The 25,172-nt window shown below is 40.2% G+C and overlaps 1 protein-coding gene across 2 annotated transcripts in view; it reads right to left on the bottom strand.

Annotated features, from left to right (window-relative positions):
- Positions 1–25,172, bottom strand: part of PIEZO2 (piezo type mechanosensitive ion channel component 2) — a 320,283-nt gene that overhangs the window by 113,214 nt on the left and 181,897 nt on the right. For both annotated transcript variants that reach the window (XM_063326530.1, XM_063326531.1), the window contains exons 6-7: positions 16,167–16,377; positions 13,032–13,245 (exon numbers count right to left, since the gene is read on the bottom strand). In XM_063326530.1, the coding sequence (XP_063182600.1) occupies positions 13,032–13,245; positions 16,167–16,377 (425 nt within the window). The remainder of the gene's footprint in view (positions 1–13,031; positions 13,246–16,166; positions 16,378–25,172) is intronic.

The following is a 25,172-nucleotide window of genomic DNA, read 5'->3' as shown; positions in this document are numbered from 1 at the left end:
ACTCAAAATAAACTATGGTTTTAATAATGTACTTAGAACACAAAGACACACCGGGTTTTGTGGAAAATTATCAAATCACAGATGTTATCTTATAATTTCCAAGACTTTTTTACAGCTATTTCAAGCCTTCCTCATGCAAATATTCCTCTTATTGCATGTAACATTTGCTCTTTATCCACAATAAGCTGGATGTACATTACAAATACTGACAGATTTAAGCAGGAAAGATTATTTCACAGGACTTGCTTCCTGTTTCAGGAAAAGATTTACCATAGGCTAATAAAATAAAACAATGATGCAAGTCTGCAACTCCCTGACATGGTAGCAGGCTGGAAATTAAATCCAGAACAGGGCAATGAGGATTACAGTTTGAAGAAATGTCTGCATCAAGCCACTTCAGAAGCTGCATTTCCTGATTTAGTATTTATGATTACAGGAATTTTTTGCTGGGGCCGGCCAGTACATATTGGAGGGTTAGTCACAGGAATAGCATCAGAGACTTCTGCTGTGCTGAGCTGGATTTGGGGAATCCATCTTTGTAGAACTTCTGTATTCCTGTTGGATTTTATGAACTGTCTGAGCCTTTATGTTGTCTGGATATCTTCTAGTGGATACTTATTTCACTTTCCTCACATGGAACTGGAGGGGAGTGGTGCCTACATGTCTGGGGTAGGAGACTATCAAGATTGATTGACATGAATGGCTGAGCCCTAAATGGAGATACTAAACGTGGCTGAACAAGAGAGGAAAAGAAAAGGGAAGAAGAGGAGAAGAGGCGAGGTGAGAGCAGAAAAAGGAACAACAGAGTTTATTTACAAAAAAAGAAACTCAATCACAGTAAATCCCCAGAAATGCGTAGCCTTTTCTAGGGGTAGGGTGGTGGCGATGGTGTTAGAAATCTTTTCCTGGGGAAAAGAGGGTTGACATACAGGGAGAAAAAACAAAACTTTTCACAAGACAAGCCCCAAAGATCGATGAAGAAGAGTACTTGAAATACTGAAAGGGCTATTTCCCAAACTGTAAGCACTGCTTGAAGAGTGAACCTTTTTTTAAACATTGACTTAAAGGAGGTACATACTCTTGTCAAATTGGAAAATGCCCTGGGGAAAGGAGGAGAGAAGCAGTAGAAAGAATTAAAAAATAAATTAGCAAAAAAAATATAATTTCTACACAGCCCTCCTAGAAGTTAGGAGTCCCTCATTCACATGAGCCATCCTGTTGAGTTTTCTGTACTTGAATGGCAGAGCTACACACAAGTTATGATCCATAAAATTATATCTGTAAAGTCTCTTCCAAGGGAATCCTGTGAGCCACTCCCCCCAGTACATCATTTGGCTATATGCCCAAAGAAATACATGCCGCTGGAAAGGACTCAGCCAGTCCCACGGTACCTCCAGGCCCATCCTTGCCTTCCAGAAGGCTGTAACTCTCTAGGCTATAGGCTGGGAATTCAGACCACACTGGGGCTAATGCTCCAGGGTACGCTGAACTGACACAACATTTTTACAAAAATAGCAGAACACAGGGAGGAAAGAGGTGGGAAAACTGGCTGAAATGCATTAAGCGTCCCAAAGAATTAGGGTTAAGATGAGCAGGAGGTATTTGGTTTCACGTGGCTTTTTAAGGGAAAAAAAGAATGAATGGGAAAATTGGCATTTGCCTTTCCAAATCACATTATTTATAAGATTCCACAGAGATGGAGCTGATCCTTCATGCCTGCTCCTCAGCTCAGCAGGACAACTGTGTAGGGAGATACTGCAGACACAAACCTCAGTCCACAGCTGGACTAAAGTTATTAAATTTATCCATTTCAGAGTGATACAAGCTTTAAAAAGCATTGCAAGTATTTTTAGCACTTAAAAGCCCTAGACCTTGCTTAGGTTCAGACTTGGATAATTCAGAACTGGCTAAGTGGAAGTGTGCCATATTAACAATAACACAAAAATTTGATTGTTTGGGTTGAGAAGTATTATGATAACTTTCAGCTTAACAGTTAATAACTTTTTTGGAAATATCTGAAAACTTAGACTAAGGCTGGAAGTGTTTTCCTTCAGAGTGTTGCTATCACAACGCTATAATACAGGCATACACACAGTGAATACAGGCTTGGTGGGTAAGTAGATCATTCTAAGTTTTGTTTTAATGTCATTATATTTCTATAGCTCTTTAACAGATGTCTACGTACTTTTTTTTTCTACTAAGTCTTGGTTTCCATAGCTTCTATTGGATCAAAGCTTTTCTGGCAATGACAAAACCAGCCCTGGTATATCTCCCACCCTCTTCTGAACATCAGTGACTTTTCTTTTAAAGGAAAACTAATTTCAAATGCACATCTATTGCATGAGAAACCTCATGAAAAAATAAGTAATTTAAAACTTGTGTGCTAATATCATCCATATAATAAGGACAGAGAGAAATTATGAGCCATGAATCCAGGAAGCTGTAGAGGAGAAAGGATAGCTTTTAGGGTTGTGAATTACAGAAAAGCTTGCAAAAACTGTAAATACAACACAAATCTTAATTCAGGGAGAACAAAACGACCATATAAGCAGCCGCAATAAAATCACTGTGCTCTCAAGTGAATTAACAACTTTAAAACAGGATGTTAAATAGTATCTGCTATATAACCTGTTTTTTTAAAGTAACCAGATAATGGAATTTTCTCTGAGACTATGTGACTGGAAGCTGTTAAGGACTGGATATCCATTAAAAATTACCAACTTCAGACATTCAAATGTTTCATATATCTGAAATAAAGCAGCTGCCCTGAGGGGAATTTAAGTCCAAACATAAAATTTGTGAGATATCACATCTCATCCAATAATTGACCTTTGTACTGTCTTTCTATTCCAAAAGCTTGTAGTGTGCTTTCATTGCCTTAGAGGCAATAATTCCCCACTGTTATCACTAATAGTAGGTGTGGGTCTATTAAGCCCTTGTTTACTGAGAAAAAAACCTATCTTCAAAAGCCTGGCATGAAGATTTATCCTATCCGTGGGTTTCCCCTCTGGATCCCCAAACCATTTCATTACACACGACACAGCTCAGCTGTTCTCCGAATTTCTGGTGAGCACTGATATTGATGTTGCTCTTTTCAGCATATCAGTGAGCTAGATAAGCAGCAATGTCGCTGTAGCTTTTGGGAACCTTTGCTGGGGCTTGCAGAGGTGATGATCTGATGAAGAAATGTGCTGAAGCAGTGACTCCAGTATCCTTTGATCCCAATCAGAGCATCAGGCAGACAGAGGACCACCAGACAGGATGGCAAGAAGGTGAAATGGGGATAAAGCCGCAGAAGAAATTGCGTTAGGGCCTCTGCCTGATAACTTAGCTACAGTGTCTCCTTCAACATGATCCTTTCTAACGAGGATGAGCAGTGTCACTGCTTTGACAGTAGTAGCCTACCTCGTGTGTTAGGTAGAGAGTTAGGTGGACAGTTGTGTGTCTGTCACTAAAATAAAATGACTGTAAATGCAGCAGGTTTATTTTCCAAACAGTTTCAGCTACAAACCAGAGGCAAGTCAGGGAGCACAGAGGCTGCAGGAGCTGAGGCAGCGCTGCTGGGATGAGAGGATGGAGAAAGAAAAGCCACCCGAGTGAAGGAGGCTGGTTGGCAGCAGGTGCAGTGGTTTGCCACCCACTCCCCTTCCTCATGTACACACACGTTCCCTGTGACCATACGGGGGAACAAAAAGCAACTAATACGGAACACCACCACCTGGGGAAGGAAGCCACCCAATTTGTGCCAACAAAATTCAAAATTTTTAATGTTTAGTTGCATTTTCTACTCAGAAATTAAAGTAATGAGAAAACAGATCAGGTTAATAAGGAGCCACGTGGAAAGCAGGAGAGGGAAAACCAAAGGCATGTTCAGAAACATCCATGGCCACAAAGGCTTCCCCTTGCCAGAAGGTGAGCTTGGACACCTCAGCACACAGCAGGACGCATGGCTTAACGATGTTTTTCCGCGCCAGTTAGTAACTGAGGTTATCGGTTTTTCAAAGTGAGTTGGCAGACCTGGTGAAAGGAAAGGAGCCAACACTCCCACCTCAGAAAGACTCACACAAGCCGAGCAGGGAATGTGAAGGGAGGACAGCCTGCTCCCAAAACTCAGGTGGTGCAGCTCATGGATGGCCGCCTTGTCCTAAGCTCAAGTGCTGGGAGAAGGACGGATGCGTTTACACAGCTAGTCCGTTGGGTATAAAGCTTCGGCAAAAATCATTTAGGAAAAGGAGACCATGCTGAAACAACGCTAGTGAGCATCAGCATTTATTGGAGTGGTGCTACGTGACCAGAACATGCAAGTAACCTGTACAACAACTAGCCATGCAACCGCCTGCCAGCTTAAGAGATTTACAGCTACCTCTTGGAATAACAGATGCAGAAGAACAGAAATTGTTTAAAAGTGTAGCTTCATACTTATTTTAACTTTGAGGTAACTTGCTCTGTGATCTAGGAACCGAGGGACACAGACTGCAGCCAAAAACTTTGGGTCCTATTCCAAGCTCTGGCTATCTGTGTGTGTGGGGGGGGTTATGCAATTCATCTAACTTTTCTGTTAGGGAATTTTTCCACCTCTGAAAGGGGATGATGATACTTTTCAGTCACACTGGGACAGTCTGCTAGGTTCAGTGATGCATGCAGAGGATAAAGAGATTTTCCACTTATACAGCTGGCGGTGAAACGGATTGAAATAAAAGCAAGAGTGACTGATACCCAAATTAAGAGATTCTGCAGTAGAAAATATGAGCAAAGAAGAAATTCTTTTTTTAGCAGAGAATGCACTAAGGCAGAAATGCAAGTTATGATTCCCATTTGCTTTTAAACAGAAAAAAAAAATAAAATAGCAAGATATGGGAAAGAAAATAATGGGATAATGAACAATAAGGCTTGGGAGATGTGGGGAAAATGCCTCATTAACTAATCTCAAAACCAAAGCCGTATTACATAGTTGATTTTAAATCGGTTATAAACTGCACCCGATTGGCTCAGTTTTTATCAGTAAGTTCCCAGCTTCAGCTTAATGAACATAAACAAGAGATTAAGGACATCCACTCTAAGCGTTTAGAGAAACTGATGGAGACCGCCTCTCGTGCAGACAAGGACTAACTCCCCGGTGTGTTCTCGACTGAGGTTAGTCAGGACTGCCTCTTTTACTACCTCCGAGGAATGTGAGATGATTCATTTGTCAATGTTTATATACCGAGCTGAAAACACAAAGAGCTACATAAGGGCTAAATATTTATCATCGCAATTTCTGGGACTGACAAAGTATGAAAATAAAGGCTGGCAAGCAGACCTCAGGAAAACAGTAAAGACAAGCTTGTAATGCCAAAAGAAGTTTGCTAATTATAATCTACATCTCCTAATACCAAAAGCAATAGCAATCCAAATCAGGTAGGAGGAGAGGGGTTGATATCTGTCCATCCTTTTTCTTTCCTTTTTTTCAGGCACTTTCTCAATGATCATAGCATGCAGATCCGTGTTCTTTAAACAATACCCAAAGAAAATTAAAGGGTCACTTCTTCACAGTCATCCTCTGCATGTCCACGCAGGACAGTCTGTGATGGGCAGGGAGTCTGTACTCAAGTGTCAGTGTGGGAATCAGGTGCATGGAAGCAGACACAGGGTGTGTATGGGGGAGTGGAGTGATGCAGCTCTCCCTGACCACGAGCAGAGCTTCTGTTAGCGGAGAGGTGTGCCGGTCCTACACCAGTCAGATGGATTCATGGATGTCAAAGTGGGAAAGCGCTCTGTTATGAGAGCACCTGCACACCCATTTCAAACCAGAATCAGCAGGAAGTTTATCAGGGTACATCAGCACTTGCAAAATCTTTGCCATTTCCCTCTGTCCCGCTCATCGCGACATTTCAACACATCCCAAGAAAGAGGCACCTTTGGCTGTTCTTACGGTAACACGTGGCTATTTAGGGGCAGGAGACTGCAAGGAAGTGGCAATTTGCCATCATTATGTCACGCGATGGTGACTGATTTTTATGTTTGCAGCTTACGCACAGTTTCCGGATACGGCACACACGTTGTTGGGAGCGCCAAGGCTCCCCTCTCCCCACTAACGAGAACCACCTGTGGCCAGGGCCAGCCCCCGCCAGGCTGCCAGAGAGCTCACCGGTGGCAGCCTCGCTGCTGCAGCAAAAGATGGCTCAGAAACTGGTCTTTCCCACCTGCAGAAACTCAATGTTTTTAAAAAGTCTTAGCATGTCTCTCAGTTTACATCCCTTTCAAGTCCAAGGGAAGATGGAAGGATGTAAATCACCTGTGATGCAAGGCCAGCGACATGAATAAAGTCGTGCCTCCCTCTGCCAAGGCTGAATTTGGCACTCCGTGCAAGGCGGCCAGTTATGGTGGACGCTGGTGGCTCCGCCATGCGGATGAGAGCCACCACCGTGCAGAGTGCCAGGGAGGCTGGGAAGGGAGGATCTGACAGAGAAATCGCTGCAGTTTACTTACTAGTTAATCTGTCGCTTTTTTCAGAAAGTTTCAAACTTGCTGTAAATCCTGGCACAAACATGAATTTGTTGATTTTAAAGAAAGAGATGAGTATTAATAATCATGTAAAGACCAGCAAGAGCTACAAATTCTTCCCAGTAAAGCTGGGTAAGTCTGCACTGACTTCCCTGTTGTCACCACTGGACTTCCACCAAAACCTGAGCTAACCATTTTAAATCAGTGTTGAGTACAACTCTCCTATAAAGTGAGCACAGCATGGACATTTATTACATGCCCGCTGATGAGTGAATCTCCAAGGAATCCCTCTGAATAAGCGCTGAAAGAGGTGAATTCATTTTGGATGAATCTCTGAATGCCCATGTGGCAGACACTAAGCTGGAAAACTCACAACAGTGAGTAGTTTTGCAACATTTCCAAGGCTTTCTTGCTACAACTGACTGGGAACTCCACCACTAGTTCTCCTTTCATGTTTGGATATAGGTGTGAATCTTTTTGGACACCAGATATGCATTATTAGGTAGTTAATAAAAAATTAGGACCACACAGACTCTGATGGTTCAGCTGATAGCAAATGGACCGTTTACTGTGTAGTGCAGAAACATTTCCTAGCATAATAATGAGAAACTCACTTTGTATGGTGCACAAAATCCTGGGACAAAACACCTTTTGCAAAATCGTGCAATTCAGAATAGCACCTAGAATGACAGAATCATAGAACAGCTGAGGTTGGAAAGGTCCTCAAAAGATTATCTTGTCCAAACTTTCATGAGAAAGGGAGCCCAGATGAGCCCACCTGCCTTGGATTACCTCATAGTTTAGAAAGAGATTACAAGAATAGCAAGAATGATTACTGTCTTTTGTCAATGGGAGTCTGAACTTGCGTTTCTAAGCTGTTAACAGAATAATTCACTTCCTTTGCAAAATAATTTAAAAAAGATAATGAAGCTGAATATAAAGTTCTAAGAAAGCACATAGGCTAAAATCTTCTAAGTAGAATTAGTAGTCTCCTAAGATGTGGTACATTATACAGTTAATATGAAACTCAGCTGCAAAACTTCCACAATAATAAGGTCAATTAGCTAACTTCTCTTCTTCTACAAGAGAGAAATCCCAGCTCTCAAACCTAATCTGGTCATCGTGACAAACGTGTGGCTAGACCGATGTGTTTTGAAGCATGCTCTGCGACTACGAAGTGTACTTTTGCTGACAGAGGATGATGGACACAGAAGGGCAGTGCAGTGTCTTTACATGGTGTGTATCCCGAGGTCTCTGCCCTGGCAGTGGGTGCTGCAGTACTGTGGTGGTAAGCGGCTAAAAAAATCAGGCAGAAGGCATGAAAGCTGTTGCAGCCAAAGGGCAGCTCAATACAGGATACATAAATGAACTTCAAATACTCCATCTTGTCAAACACTGGCTTATGACCAGGTTACAAGGCAACTCCAAAACCTCAGAAATTCAGACGGAGGTAAGAATATTCTGCCCCTCAGAGGTGGGGCACCTTTGAGACAGGTGCCAAAGATGGTCTGCAGTGAGGACTAACAGTGGCTGCAGCTCAGGTGAAACATGTTGCCCAGGTCTTGGCTGCAGCAGAGCTACAAAAGCAGCAGGAGATCATTGCCTTGCCTTGCAGAGGCAAGACACTGCCAACAAGGTAATTGATCAGCTGCAACTTGCTATTTTGGCAATATCTGCTCTCCTGCTGAGATTTTAATAGCACACTTAGCCTCTAATTTAGAAAAAAAATTATAGCGGGATGTCCCACCCTGATCAAGCAACTCCAGGAATATTTTTGAGACTATGCTTAAGCATTTATTAATTTATTACCCTGGATTAACACAGCATTTGGACTACAAATTCTGAATCTAGATCAAAGCTTTCAGGGAAGTTCAAACAGAGGATTTTGGACCAGAGTCATCTCAGATAGGTCTGAAAATAAACTGAACATTCTGAATCTACCATCTGTAGCAAATATCAATATAACACTCCCTCCAAAAATAAAAGAGTCATTTAAGCAGGCTTATTACTAATAAGTGTAAAACCTGTTTTAAAAGTTGCGCTTAAAGAGATTTATAGGCATCTTTCAGATGAGGATTTCCTGTTCAAAAGACAGCCTTAGATTAGAATTCCCCACTCAGATTGCAACAAAGCGATCAGTTGTGTAATTCCAAAATCCCATTCACTTACAGAAGATGTGAAATAACGTACCACTGTGAAGTGGCTGACAATCCCTGGACTCCTGTGTTTGCCTCACTTTATAAGGGTGATGCCTTCCTAGAGATTAAACCATTTGTATTTAAACTATTTTGAACATTACGCGCCTGAAAACTACCAGCAATACAAGACAGACCTAAAACTCTAAAAAGACACATAGGTTTTCATTTACATCAGATTACTGGATCTTTAAATGAATATGCTTATAAGCACAGTTTTGGACAGGAATAACTTTACTGACTCAGGATAAACCTCATACCGCTGCACTGATCCTATTTCTTCATGTTTGCAAGACCTTATCACTGCCCCAATTACACCCTTTTGCCAAAATAAACAACATCAGGAAGAAAGGAGGCAGCAATCTGAAAAATGGCAAACATATTATTGCATGTTTTTTCAGGCTGTGGCACTGTGTACATAATTCCTAAAATCATTTTAGCTCATTGACTTGTTTTTGTTAACTCAGGTGAAAAGAATTTTATGGCAGAAATATGATATTTTCTGAACTTTGTTTTAAATGGATACTTCTTGCTATTGTTTTCCTGTCTCTGTAAATCACCGACTTTGCAATATGGCAGCAAGCCAGCACAGAAGATACCTGTTTTAATTGAAGTTATAAATGAGTGTGGGCATTTTATTTGACAGAGATCAGTTGGCAATTAACTAATGTTAATTTAATGCAACTAGGTAGTAATGCAACCTAACTGAAGGGTAGATTCAGCCTTATTCACGCTGATCCTCCTGTGCCATTTAGGACCACGTTTTCCAAGGCAGTTAGAGCACTACCTTGAATGAGCGCTGCTCACTTCTCCACTGTGGGCTGGTCTAGAGAAGAAAAGCTGTTAGTGGCAGAGGCAGCTTCACACAAGCTCTGCCCCTGACACATCAGCTATACTTCAGGCTTTGCTTGCAAAATCTCACAAGGCCAAAATACATAAATTCACCAGATTTCAGACTATCCCTTTCAAGGAAACTGCTCTCTTCTGGTGACACTGCTCCGTCACTTCTTACAATCTTAAGTATTGAATTTTGAGTTGAAGGTTCTTAAAAGGAAGGAGCAGCACATGGATGATGCACATCTTAGTTGAAAGAAGCTTGAGAACTTGTTTGGGTATAGTTTAACTTCATTTAGTCTGAAATCAATCGATAGAGTGGCAAGCTGAATGCATTACTATTCAGAGACAACACATTTCTTATTGATCAGAAACAGCTTGTACATTTCTTGTCAACTTGAGAACTCAAACTCAGAAATACCAATGTTAGCAGCCTTTTAAAATGCCACCCTTAGGCTCTGCCCAGAAAAATGATATCCACCAGCAGCCCAAGATGAGTAGTTTTCACATCTGCCCTTGCATCTGAGGAGAGCTTAACCTGGGATCGAGTGCTCAAAGCTTTACAGAGAAGTAAAAGCCCTTCTTCCTTAGGTTTCAGCTCCCCTTCATATATGGATAAAGGTCTGTTTGTAATGTCACTAAAGCTAACACACGCAAATGCATGTACCTGCTGCACTTTTTCATACAGTGAGTTTATTGCAACTAAGTAAGAAGAGTTCATACAACTGAGTTAAGTATGAGAACAATCTGCCATTCTCCTCTTGTAAAAAGACATTGAACAGCATATTCTGAGTGACAATAGCAGAGAAGAATTTGGGGAATCAGATTATTTTGTCAGTATATAATTTACCCGTGCAAGCCACCCACTAGTATTAATGGGAGCTCTGCATATTTAGCTCTGTTTCAAACCAAGATGGTACATAAAATAGCAAGGTCTCAATTTTCTTCTAGGATGAAAAATGCTAAAGTATTTTTTCTGCACCATTTCAATACATGTGTCTCTCATTTTCCCCCTCTAGCCACTGCTTATATACCAGTCCTACTCCAGTTATTGAAAATCAAATTAGTGGCTTTTCCTCACACTCAGATTTGCTCTTCCAAGCAGCGATAACACCTGTCTTGATGCTCTTCAAACACATGTCCCTGAAAGCAGATCAAAGTAAATCCACAGCAGAAAGAACTGTGATTAAAGAAACAAGGAAGGTATATTTACTGCACCTTCTCTTGAGTTGTCATCGGTATTTTGTATATTCAAACATAATTTCCCATGTAATTTAGAACATCAGTCTCTCACATGATAGCATGTGTAGAAGGCAGATTACCCAACAGTACCAGTTCAAGAGAAAGTCTGCAAGAAGATAATGTAATTTTCTGCTTACAAAAATGTCAGTCCATACTCCAAAGTCCAACATGGGACTTTTTTTAATCCAAACTCTGAAGGTGCTTTTTCTTTCCACACTGAGGCAGAAACAACTTACTTGCAATTAGACTTTTTCACTTCAAAAATTAGTGACTATGTTAAAGTGGCATATTTGTACTGCATAAAATTTTATTATAAAATGTAGAATTTTTACCAAAAAAAACCCTTAATGCAGGAAATAAGTTTAAGACTAACTTAATTGAAAATTAAAGTAATTGAAAATTAAAGTAATTGAAAATTAATAATAAAAGGATTAAAAAGAAAAAAAGAGACTTTTACAAATGATGCATATGAAGAGTGCATCACGTATCTTTATCGCCGCCTTTCAGTACATAAAGAGGGCCTGCAGGAAAGACAGGGATAAACATTTTAGCAGGGCCTGTTGCGATAGGACAAGGATTAATGGCTTTAAACTAAAAGAGGGAAGATTTAGACTAGACATAAGGAAATGATTTTTTACAATGAGGGTGGTGAAACACTGGAACAGGTTGCCCCGAGAGCTGATAGATGCCCCATCACTGGAACCATTCAAGGTCAAGTTGGATGGGGCTCTGAGCAACCTGATCTAGTTGAAGATGTCCCTGCTTATTGCAGGGGGGTTGGACTAGATGATCTTTTAAGGTCCCTTCCAAAGTAAACTATTCTATGATTTTATGATTCCAGCAAAATGTTACGAAACACATACTTCCTCTCTTTGAGAAAACATTATTGCTTTCTGGTGGTAAAACACTGTGAGATTATATCCTCATAGCCAAATAGTTGAGAATTTTGAACCCACATTTTCTTTCTTTTCTTAATACTTGGAGAAAGATAAAGTATTTAGGGAAGTTGTGAGCATTTTAGCTACTTCATACTAATCGTCCATTCTCCTACCTTGACCTCTAGGTGGCACAAAAGAACCTAAACTACAAAGATCTTTACCGATTTTTCAGGTAATGTTACGCCCTCCCAATCAGCCTCCTCAAGGTAGCAATTCTAACATCACAAAACACACATCTATCTCTGAGCAACCTGGTCTCGTGGGAGGTGTCCCTGCCCATAGCAGGGGGGTTGAAACTAGATGATCTTTAAGGTCCCTTCCAACCGTAACAATTCTACAATTCTATGATTAACCTGCACTAAATAAAATGTCAAAACAATTATTAAAGTGCCAGATACTCTAGCTAGGCAGATCAGTTTTTACTGCTTTCAATGATGCATTGAGATATAAATCAATAATTGGTTCTCCCCAGCACACTTTTCACCTTCAACTTACAATACTTAAAAGGAACAGTAGGCTTACCAGAAATAAAGTTAAGGTTTACATTTAGTTTAATGTAAGGATTAATACGACACTACAAATACATACAATAAATACAATTTGCAATCATAATCCAGCAAGAAAAAAAAAATTAGCAATGAGTAAAATACATCAATTATTTTGTCTTGTTTTAGATTACAGTATAAAAAGCATGTAAAAAAATTAAAGGGTCAGTGAAATCACATCCAATCAATATTTACTGCAGCAGTAACTAGAAATGCTACTTTTTGACTTAAGTGATGTAGCTGTCAGTATGAACATAAGACTGGCATGTTCTGCATGACCACAGAGAATTTTTGCATGAACAGACTAGTATTATGCACAGCAGATGAAGTGCTACAGCAGCCCTCAGTCTCTGCACACAAGGATGGCACCACATATGCACTTTGCCCCGGTTAAGACATGATGACTTTAGACCTCAGAATATTTATTTTACTCTACCAAAAATATGCATGCATACACTGCCTTTGCCTCAATGCTGTCACTGATTTCCTTGATCTCTCATCTCAGCCAAATCTTTCTCACTCAACTCTGAGGATCACTCCGACCAAAACAAAAATCACCTTCCTCTCTTCACTGGCTCTAGCCCTCCGTACACAATTGCCCAGACAGGACTTCTCTCTGTCATCCAAAACCATTCAGCCTGAAATGCCTTGAGTCTTCCAAGACTGAACATGAAGCTACGCATAAAATTTGTCAAATTTGTCAAAAATTATGCGGAAGACCATTTGCATCAACACGTGATAACAAAACATTGCATCATGTGCCCACAGTTAAACAGGAAATTAATTTCTCTCACCTGGCATAGAAATCTTTTGGTGGAACAACCTCCTGGAAGAACTGTAGCTGGTACAGATAAAGTCCAATCAAGTGTCCCGCACTGAATATAGCCATTAATACACACAGACAGCTGAATATCAGCGGATCAAATGCTTGGCAACAGGACCACCATGTGCACAGGCCCAAAAATACAAAGAAATACACAGCTGAGGTCAAAGATGGCACCATCATACCTGTGAAAATAAAACCATGGAGAGTTGGAAAGGTGTGCAAATATCACCATTTCTTAAACCTTAAGTATGACAAGACGTGTATTAAACAATTTAATCCAACTAGTGCTTATGCTAATTATTACAATTAGTGCTTAATACTGCTACTAGCTTTAAGATTAGGAGAAAGGGATGCTTTTTTTTTCCAATTCACTTATACCACACCTTAGCACTTAGTACACAACCACTCTCCAGACTTTCCTCCAAGATGAAATCTTCTCTTTGTAAAGATGTTTCACAAAGCATGGAGAAAAACAGAAATGTGGCTGCAAGGCCAGCCAACAGGGACACTGTGCCTGAGAGGGCTGATGTATTAGATCTTAAAATTAATTTTAAGTACAAGATGCTAAAATGGCATGATGGATGAACAGTGAAAAGCCTTCTCATATAAATCTTGAGATACACTGAGTTATTAAAAATGGAAAAAAACATGATGCACATACTGAAAATAAAAGGTATCTAGAGGATACACAGTAAATGTTTATTTTTTCTGAATTTTTAACTCATAGACACTTGTAATCTGCATATGAAAAATACTCTTCTGTCTTGTATATTGGTTTTGCTCTTGCATATGTAGCAGAGTATTTCACTTGTGGTAAACGAGACCCAGTGCTCTGTGGATAGCCTACAAAAATAAGTGAGGAAGCACGAAAGACATACATGTCTAACAGTGGAAACCAGGAAAAAATGACATTAAAAGAGCTTACATCCAGCATAGCAGTCTAGTGGAGTCTCTAAAGTAACAGTACTGAAGTTAATAGGGATGCCTGCCTCGATTTATTTTAAAGTTTTTCACTAGTGCATGTCTAAGAGCCTTCTTCCTTCGGGACAGATCTGCAGGATCCCAGTATCCCGTGGCTCTGGTACGCCCACTGGCCCTGCAGCTGGGCTGGCCACTCTGGCAGGAGGACCTGCGCCTTGCCAGGTGCTGGCTTGCCATGTGTTTTGGGGTCAGCACTTTGGGGGTCAGTCGCCGGTTGGATCGAGTCCAGGCACTGCCCAGACAGACTTGGAACATGCTTGAATGGTGGGCCTCTGCATTTGCACCCATAACCTTCGCAGAGCAGAGTCCTTGCAAGGGTGAAGAAGAGAGGGTCTCAGGAGATAGGGGGCTTCACGCTGGATTTTATCGTCAAAAATTGTCAAAAGCTGGGGTGGTCACAACTGTGTGATGCTGGGCAAAATATGTAAGGACCCTTGTCCATGATCATTTTGCCTGAGCTTCATCATCTCACTCTTTCACGTTGTACTTTAGACAAAGTCTTTAGACTAGGGTGCTTTGTCTCTGCTCCAGTGTATAACCTGCTGGTGTTTCCATAGGCTTACAGATTGAAAAGCATGATAAGACCACAGGGATCCTCTCTTCCGACTGCCTTCATGATGGAGTCTGTAAAACTTTGCCCAGCAATTTCTGCCTCAAGGCTGTAACTATTTCCTTTCTTCTTTCAAAGAGACACTTCGTCTTTATTTAAACACTTTAGGAGCAGGAGAATACACTATATGCATAAAAAAGTTGTTTATTATGGCCAATTACTCTGGCTGTGAAAAATTCAAAATTTATTTCTGGTCCGAAATTGCCTCGGTTTACCACTTAACTATTGGCTCGTATTATAACTTCTACTAGATGAGATGTCTATTAAAAAAATGTAGCTATTTTGTACCTTTGACAGTATTTTAAGGCTGCAGTCAAATCATAATCTTTTTTTTTTCTTGGCATGGTAAGTCAGGAAGTATTTAACTAATTTACTTTCTCTCTGGAATACAGGCTTCTCAGACCTCAAGTCATTTTTGTAACTCTCCTCCAAACACCTCACAGCTCTTGGCGTGTGTTGGAGTCCTGCAGACAAGCTGCCCAATGCCACTCAGAAGAAATTGCCCCTGACACAGCCGTGTGATCCTTCTGCTTCATCCTCTCTGGGTGATGTTCACCCATGCAACTTCAGAATGGCATTGAAACCATGTGTATTTGCATATACTTATCACACTTTTTTTTTATTTTATGGCATCTCCCTTCCTTGATGCCAGGCACTATGGTGATCCACATAACCTATCTTTTTATCCCTTTTTAGATTTATTACTTAGCATTTGCTACATGTAAGGCTGTCAGACAACCTTACCTTACTGAAAGAGCTTGCCTTCCTAAAAGAGCCACACCTGACCAGTCCTCATCATTCAACACCATGTATTTTTTGTACTATCATTTCATACTTCATATACTAGTATACTTACAAGTTAAGTATACACTTACACTTTATATGTAAGGACTCCATTCAAGCATGTGAGTAGGCAGATAAGTGCAAATATACAATTGCATGATCCAATTTTAAATTCATTCATTACAACCTACAGTGATTTTGTACACTTCATTCTGTCTGTAGCTGTTTATATGGTACTAAATCAAATTTCTTATCAAAGGTTGGTCATATCGTATCAAAACAGCTATTTTTACCAATCAACATAAAAGTCCCATCAAAACCCAGCATGAAGCCTGCTTATCACTCTTTTTACACAGTGCATAGTCAGCCTATTATCTTTGGGTTTTTTTTAAGGCTATGTGAATACAGACCCTTTTTACACTTGAAAGTGATGGAACCAAATCTATGAATTCACAATATAGGCACTTATAATATGCAACCATTCACCATTTGGTTATAACAGTAGCTGTAAAAGTCATATATGGAATGATAGGGCCACACAGCACAAAAAAAAAAGCAACTCAGCATATTCCAATGGCTGCCAAAAAGTTAATTTAAATAAAATCAGCAGCAATTTCTTTTCCCTGAAAAATTTCCATTGTTATTCCCACAGGTGCCAAAGCGCTGAAAACTGATTCGTTAAATGCATAATCTAATGGGCTCTGGAGGAAATTTTTCAAATGCACCAACCTGCTGAACCAAGTAAAATTGTAACAACAACTTTTCCAGTGGTGATTATCATGTTGCCAATAAACTCCCTCAGTCTGGATGCTAGCGAGGCGATTCTACGCAGCAGTTTTAATTTCATGGTTTCCTCAAACTCAGCTTCACCACAGTCTTCGTCATCCAGATCTTCTTCATACATCAAAGCATCATCTGGCTCTAACTTTTCTCTTACAGCCTAAAAGAGGAGGGGGGAAAGAAAAAGAGAATGCAAAGGAGAGAGAGACACACACAAAGGAATCTGAAATTAAAAACCACACATATATTGTTTAACAATGATATTTTCTTACAATTTTTGGCTATGTGCAAGTAAAAAGAGAGTTACGGAAGATATACTAAAGCTAGAGTTGTACTTTGACGGTTCCCATGTGCCCAACAGGCTGCTTGTTCATTTTTATATGAAATTCCGTTTGATTTGCTCAGCATTCTTTCCATCATGCTGTCTATTATCTGTTAAACTCCTCTTTGGTTTGATGGCTTCAGGTATAAGCTCCAGCCAATAAGGACAAGTGCCCTCCTGGTTGATGTTCCTCAACAAACCTCATTTTTCAAACTCTTCCCCATGAACCCTTTCTCGGACTTTACATGCAAAACCTACAATGGAGTGGGTATGAGTGAACTGAGATAGGGAAACAAGGCTGAAATAAATGGACAGATAGCTCATTGATGAGTGAAGGGCAGCCTGGGAGAGAAAAAATACACTAAGAGGCTCAGGGAGAGAATGAGAAATTGTGAGATTAGCTGATGGTGAAAGAAAAGGAGAAAAAATAAGCAAGAGAGAAGCAGTGAAATCTTAAGTGATCTGCAACAATTTAGCAGGAGAAATGAGACCAGTGGCTTAGAACTACACAATGGAAAAAGGAAAAGAAGGAAATGTGTAAAGGTCCCTCATACTTGAGCAGTTTGTTAGGATTTGGCAGTGGCCTTCACCATCAAGTCTCCATCGTATCTTGGAGACCAGAAGACATACACAGCTATTGAGTGATGTAGACTAAAATCACCAACCCACGGTGAGAATCTGCAGGATTAGCAGGAGGCCCACCCAGAGATACAATTTATGGAAAAATTAGTCATTCACAGACATGTAGGGGCATATTTAAGAAAAAAAAGAAAAAAGTAATAGTTCTGAGCCAGGTTCTCACTTGGTGTATTAAGGCATAGCTTCTTTGGCGCTAATCTGAACTCGTATTAGCTAACGTTCTGGCCAAGCAGTATCTCTGTGTGTAAAAGTGAGAAAGAGAGACTATTGGTACTTTTCAACAGAATGGCAGGTTTATATTTATTGGTGACCTTTGGCAGCAAAAAATTCCACGCTGACCGATAAGATTGCTGTAGGAACAGCTGAACTCTCAGCCTACTTAACCAAATTCTTCAGTACTATTTCGTTATGTGGATTCCCAAAAGGAACAAAATTCCCTGTGGGATCCTTTATTTCACCTCTAAGCTTTATGCCAACTTTCTCCTCTTACTTTGGAGCATTAACCATGTTGTGAATGCCCAGAAAAAGCCTGCTTATTCTCAAGAGTATATATTTTACAGACAATGAAATATGTATTAAATACAGTAGGGCTGATCTGGGAAATCTACCTTTCTCTGGGACATATCTGGCTATTTCACTAGCTATTCCCATTATAAATGGAGTATACTAGCATTTCAATTGCTTTGCTATTGTCGCCATTCACTTATGGAGCTCTCAAGATACGCATTATCAGATCCTGGTGCAAAATAATGGAGAGGAAGATGACAGCCCAAACATGCAGTCACCACGTTTCGGCCCACGCAGCACAAAGAGGCATTCTGTCTGTTCATCACTGCTCCTCATGACTGAGCTCCTACCTAAACAGGAGCTACTTAAATATTCAGAAACAATGCTGATAACAGGCTGAATGATACATTACACTCTAACTTCTGCCACAGCTGTTTGAGCGAGAAAGCCATACAAAGGGCAGAAGCTACGATCACTTCTGCTTGTGCTGTAATTACTAGATGAACCTGCTCCTCATCTAGTCCGTTTAGGCCCAATCCTGCTCCTCCTGGACTCTCTAGTGGTCTGTGCCTTCAGCTTAATATGACCCATGAAGAGTGAAACCTTCAATAGTGTTCATATCCCAAACAAAAGAGAATGATACTGCTGGACATTTAAAGGGTATGAAATGGCACGCCTACTATACATGGATCTGTGTGAGGAAGAGCCTTGTTTCTTCAGCTAGTGCTTTCAATTTGCTGAAGACAATATACATTAAAATGTGGAATTACTGACAAGAAATGTATAGGAATAATTTAAAAATAAGTTATTCCATAGGAGACTGACAGGACTCATATCTCTATGAATACCACGAATCTATATTAAACACGAAGACAGGATTCATACATTTATTACAGCTTAAGCCGAATGGGAGTTCTGTCTAAATTGCTGAGATAACACTCAATTATACATATGCAGGAACAGGAAATAAAAGTCTGAAAAGTCACAAAAGGAAATAATAAAACGTTACCACGCAGAAGCAGAAAATATTCTTGAGGTAGAAATGAACAAAATGAAAACATTTTTAAGTATAAATTGGAGGAAAACACACAATACCTTCAAACAGCAAAATAAAAAAGAGGACACAGAAGTAGAGAAAACAGCATAAAAACAGCCCAATGAAAGGTGGAACTTGATATCCTTTTCTGTCTCTTCCCCGCTACCTGCCTCCCTCACCTCACGCCCAGTTTCACACATTGATCTCCTCAAAATGGGTATTTGGATTTTCCTATCATGGTAACTAGGACCATAATTTTTTACATTGACCAGGCTAATTACTCTTGAGTCATTGATCTGAAGGACCTTTAGGCTACATTTTGTCTTAAGAGTTCAGTATTGATAAGCTAGTACTGACACGTATGACACAGCATGCCCAGGGAGAATCACTAGGAAAGAGGATATTTCACTGGACCAGGATACAGCTGAGAAGGAGATGATGGTCCAACATTTCTATGGACTCAGGCTTACACACCTTAAGCATAGCTAAAAGCTTGCAAGTTGATGAGCTACCAAAGGAGTTAACTTTCCTTGTATTTCTGCTTTTATTTAGATATGAAAATATGAATTCCAAGTTCTAAAAACAAGTTAGGTCCTCACAAACACTCACAAGAAATGCAGAACAACCTACTTCTGGTCTTACCAAGGTCATCGGCCGTTGGAAAGAAAACTTCAGCATTCTGAACCTCAGCAAATACCGAACTGATTTCCTAAGTTTTCCTTCTAAAATTACAAATCTGTGTTTGGAACTGGGGTTCTTAAACCACTCTCCTCAGTTTAAGACAAGCTAGCAGGTAGGAAAACCTGATCATCAACAACAACCATAACCTGCAGTTTGGAAGCTTTTCCAGAACAGAGGCATACTGTCTGGCAACTTTTCAGCGCAGCCTGAATTATCAATGATAGGGCTGTACAAGGATTGCCTGGTTTCAGAGACCAGAGCTTTGCACCAACATGCTCGCTGGGAAAGGTGGGTTAGCTTCTGCATCTCTGTTCCCTATCTGCAAGTGCTTTTAAGGAGAACACCTTAGTCCTCAGCCTTATTCTGTCTACCTCCCATTGGTATCATTCATGACCCAGTCAATGCTTATTTCAGTGAAAAGACTATGACAACTAAACAACTATAGGTTTGATATTTTTTTGTACACAAACATATCTGTTTGCAATTCAGTAACCAAGGTGACGTCAAGTAGCTGAAAGGCCATGTTCCAGTGTATGTCAAAAAGACAAACTTTGGATTCCGCCACTCTCACATTCACCACCCACCAACTGGATTATCTGGGACAGCTCTCCAGTTTCTCACATTGAGAACTTCAAATTGCTGAAGGCAAGCAAACAGTGAACAGCTTTTACATCCAACATGGTGATAATGTGCCTGTTGTTTTAACACTTTCTGATGATTAAATGGCCATGCAAGTACGCGCTCATCACAGAACACCAGTACTCCAGTCAGACTGTTTTGCAAAGCTCTTTTTACTACGTGGACTAGCATAAAGCTACAAACCCATGCTACATACACTACAGTTAGAAAAATACTTTTAGTTCCATAATAAATTACTTATTATGCAATTACAGGATCCCTGTGGATGCTGATTAAATCAAATAAACTTCTCCATTCAAGGAGCATAGAGCATTTGTGAAGCCATAAACATGTGTTTCCATGACCTTTGCTCTGCAGAGCAGGGCTCCAGGACTTTATATAAACAAACTAAATGGAGTTTAGGTTTTTCAGCAATCGTGTGGAAGTCCCAGGAGTATTTATTCTACAACACTTTTTTAAACTGCCAAATTGAGATAGAGAACAGGCAAGGAAACAGTACAGCCTCTGTGGCAGCTATGGCAGCTACTATTGTGGCCAGGGCCAGAATGTCCATTAGCTGCTTTGGGGGCTGCTTTATTAACATCCAACTTTTAAATGTTTCATCTGGTACAGTATAAACACTACTGCACAAAGATATCCTCTAGCCCCAGAGATGTATTTACTAACAGGAAGCCTTAACTCCAACCTAAAACCTGTTCTTCCTTCAGGACACTCCTTGCTTTGTACCTACATTTAATGGTATTGTGTCTGTAAACACAAATTTGCTCATTTATTGACTTTTTGATTCTAGAGAGGACATGAATGAAACTCTTCAAAAATTCAAATGAGCGCAACGAAATTTAACTAACCAGAATTGTTACAACGAAGGATATACAAGTCTTAGAAAGAACATAACTTCCATCCCTGCGAATGCATTGCATTAATTATCGAGAACTCTCAAGTGTGCACTGTTAAGCTCACAAGAATAAGTTCTCATGAGAGTTCAGGTGCTTCCTCCTTCCAGTTGGCTCATAAATGCTGTACAAATAGCCTCTTTTGCAGTATTTTGACATTTCCTCCCAGGCAGAACCAGGAAACAAACAGAGAGGAGTGAGAAAATGAAAAATAAGCCTGAGAAAAACATAGTTACATGAAGTTCACCAACTGTTTTTAACATGTTGCTTCCAGAATTTTTAACAAAGGTTAAATGGATACTGCTTTGTCAGCTCAATTTATCAATTATGTACTATGTGGGCATTAAAAAAGTTGTAGAGATGCAGTGATGAGCCTCATTATCAAACTTAATGTCAAGAAGACATTGTGTTTTCCAAGGGTCTGGATTGCAGATGGCAGAAACACAACCTGCAATTAGATTGCACGGCAGCACCGCCATGCTCCCGAGGCAACCTGCTTGTTGTGTGGTTATGCTCTGCAGAGCACCTCCGGGAAAGAGCACCTGAAACAACCTCCTGAGGAGCGGTGCGTGAGTTCACTGATTTAAACACGTTCCTGTTGCCTCTGAATTGCCAGGGGGTCTGGTCTGGAGGGCTCATCCCAACACCCAGCCACTTCCCAGAGCCTGCTCCTTCCTGGGAAGCTCCGCAGCAGCCTTACCAAAACAGCCACAGGAACACAGGTTCGGCACGAGGGCAGAGATGTATGTTGCGGCAGACCCTGCTGTTTATTGCTGGTGATACCAGAGAAGTGCTTTCAAGATCTAGATTAGCTTGAAGGTGCACAGACGCAATTTATTAGACATCTTTAATAAGTCTGTTCAAGCTGTTGCCATGTCCAAATTTTTGGACTTTATTTTCATTTAAAAAACCTTAATGCTTACATTGAACAGCTGGGTTTGGGAATCATCTGAGACAAGCTATTTGATTGAACTGTTAGTGCCAGCAGAACTATAGAAATAGAGTCTCTCTCAACTATCACATTGCTTTATTTCAATTTCCTCCATAGTGCCTAAGCTGATGCATTCAATCTAATACACGGGGATTGGATGGAACGTACCATAACATGACTGAATTCCTATTTTCAAGCTTGCTCAAAAAGCCTTTTTTCCCCCACGAAAAAAAGATCTTTAATCTTTATCTTTAGAAATGAGATAGTTACAGGAGCAGGAAGAATTCATTACCTACCTGCTTTTAAGAGCAGCACATACCTAAAAAATGCATACAGAAAAATTATCAAAATAACACAATGTTCTTTAGACAGACCCAGCTGTGAGTACAAAAGCTGGAAAAGAAATTTAACTGCTAGTTGTTTTACCATCAAAGGAAGTGCAAGCCCTTAATGGCATTTAAATGACTGTAGTTTTAACCTGCAGTCAATACTAAACCACGTTAAGGTAATCATTTATTGAATTTCCAATTTTGCAAGAAATTGAAGGACTCCACAGTTCTTCTGAAAGTGTCAGCATGGGAGGAGTGGATTTCCCTGCTGCTTCTGACATAGAAAAGCTACAAAAACTTCCCCACCAACAATTCCCCCATGTCATTCTAGTTGAGCTCTACAGAAATGGGACTGCCTAGAAGAAGGATGTTCTTTAAGGTCACCTCGCAAGAGATACATGTGGTGCTCAAGGGGAGCTCAGGCAGGGTTGCAGGACGCCAAAGGGGAACACCACTCCACACACACACAGAGGATGTAGGTGGAGGGGGGGCTGCAGAATGCAAGCCAGGAGAGAGAAATAAAAGCATTTGCAGAGCTCAGCACTCCATACTCACAGGCACTGGGTGCCTTGGGCGAAGACCCTGCTAAATGAGCCAGACTCCTCAAGTGTGAGACAATTGCAGTGAACGCTTTGGTAGGTGTGATGCAGAGGCATTTTGGAATTTAAACAGTATTCAAAAATTTATACTACACAACTGAACCACTGAAAAGAAAAATCCTAAATTAACTTGAAATCCTGTAGATCTTAATGAAAAATTTTATCACCGATAGATCTGAAGTGTGCTAAAGCTTGGGTTAAATGCCTACACAGTATTAGATAAATTAATCAGGGATGTACCATCAGAAATAACTTTCAGTGTGTTTGCAGTGTTTGATAGTAATGAATGACATACACTTCCCCAGTAAAATGTCCTGTGGGAAAGAGTCATTTGTTACAAAAAAGTAACAGCTATTTACTGGAAGCACATAAGGACAGAGACATTTAGCAATTCAGAGGAAATGAAAAATAAAAAATGAATAAAGACAAGCACAGCTCTGAAGCAGGATAACAGGAAGGCAACTCATTAAATCCTGTATACAATAGATATTGTACTGAGAGGGCCAAAGATTACTTAACTTCCCAATGTACCTACGGCACCTGAGCAAACACCAAGTGATTTCAGCAAAAGACTCACTTGGCTAATATGGAAATACAGTTTCACATCTTGACTTCAAAAAGCTGTCAGGCATATAAGCCAAATGCAAAAGAGAGAGGAACTCACAGGCAGAGTTCAGTGGTTTGGCCAGAGATGATTAAACACTTTTTTTTAGTGAAAAGGAAATAGGAAGACTTGGGTTATGACTACAAGGCACAATTCAGTACAAACTCTAAATGAGTTAGTGCAGGTATGTGAAACAGCACAGCACCCATATGGAGTAATTCCTGGACCAAGACATATACACATTGTACCGTTATCCATCTTGCTGAGAAGCACAATAAATAGCCCAACGGGAGTGCTGCGGTTATTTGCAGGATTGCCTCAGCTCATACAGAAGTGGCTTGGGTACTTCTCCAGTATCACCCTTAAAAGCCACAGATTATTGGGATGAACAGGAGAACAGGAAATCTAATCTACAAGAGGATCCAAAATTACTTGACTTCTTTTGTCTTGCAGAACAGACTTTGAATAAATATGGGGTTTTTTCCTCCCAAAATACCAGAGAAATAAATGCTAGAGAAGGAAACAGTATATTCAATCAAAAGAGCCAAAGAAATAAAAGGGTTATAATGCAGTTATGTATACATGTACAATCTAAATTACAGGTTTTCTAACTACCAGCAAAGCAAAATTACAGAACAGGGTCCTCTCAGGAGCAACTGGATAAAGAAAAATTGCCCTGTTTTCAAGATGGTGCTTCCTACCTTCCAGAGGGAATTGTGTGATACAGCTGCCTGCAAGAGCAGCAGACTGAGTTCCGTGACACAAGAGACTCCTTCTTGTACTGTGTTAATCATCACTTAGGCTGTCTGAAGGCAATACTATTCCAGTATTTTGATCTCCTGGTTATTTACTCTGTACCTCAAAATCTGGAATCGAGGACTGTTAGATGACCAAACCAGTAAGCCCAGCGAAGAGCTGCCACAAGAATTTCTTCATACATCTGTCATGTTTCCAGCCAAAACAGGACAGGTGCATGCTAAAGTTTCATGCTGAACAGGTTAACGGCACTTCGTAATACATAATGTATTGCACTATGTAACATTATGTAGCTGAGGGACTGCTGTATAATTACGTATTTCTGTAAAGACTTATCCAAAGACATGTGCATCAAACCAAGAAGCTAATGTAAGTTGTAAACTTTTGACCCTTGTTAAGATGAGATGCATTAGAATTGTTACCGAGGGAGGCAGCTGGGTACGGTCTGGCAAACTTCACCACTACAAGCAATGCAAGCAAAGCGATAAGGGAGCCTCACCTACTTTCTTTAAACCACAGAAATAAGTTCTTAAATCCTACTTACACCACGTTCAAAGCACACTGAGACCAACTGGGTTTGGACCAGTTCTCCAGGGGTCAAAACCAAAGAAATATTTAGAACCAATTAGAAAAGGTAAGCAAATGCTGTGCTAAATAGTGATGCCAATGGAAAAAAAAAAAAAGAGGGAAAAAAGAAGAGGAAAAAAAGAAGTGTCATGAAGAAGTGAAAAGAAGTCAAGAAGTTCCAACCCTCTCTAAGAAGTTCTTTTTCCCTCTTTATCACCTGTAGTATTTTCCACAATAGCCATCATTTGCCATCTCTGGAGAGAAGCAAATATTGAAGGGGCAGAAGTTGCATATAGGAAGGTGTATAGAGAAGTCAGGGCCAGAGGGTCCCACGTCAGTGAGAGCTAATGAAGCCAGGTGAATATTTGATACTGGTAAAAGAAAATTAAATGAAGATACACACAAAACAATAAATAATCTCAGGAAAAATATATCCATTCAAGAAAAATGGG

This window comes from Chroicocephalus ridibundus, chromosome 2 (assembly GCF_963924245.1).
Source record: "Chroicocephalus ridibundus chromosome 2, bChrRid1.1, whole genome shotgun sequence".
In the NCBI taxonomy this organism is placed as follows: Eukaryota; Metazoa; Chordata; class Aves; order Charadriiformes; family Laridae; genus Chroicocephalus; species Chroicocephalus ridibundus.
The sequence above is the reverse complement of the archived record's forward strand: the minus strand, read 5'-3'. Positions and strand labels throughout refer to the sequence as shown.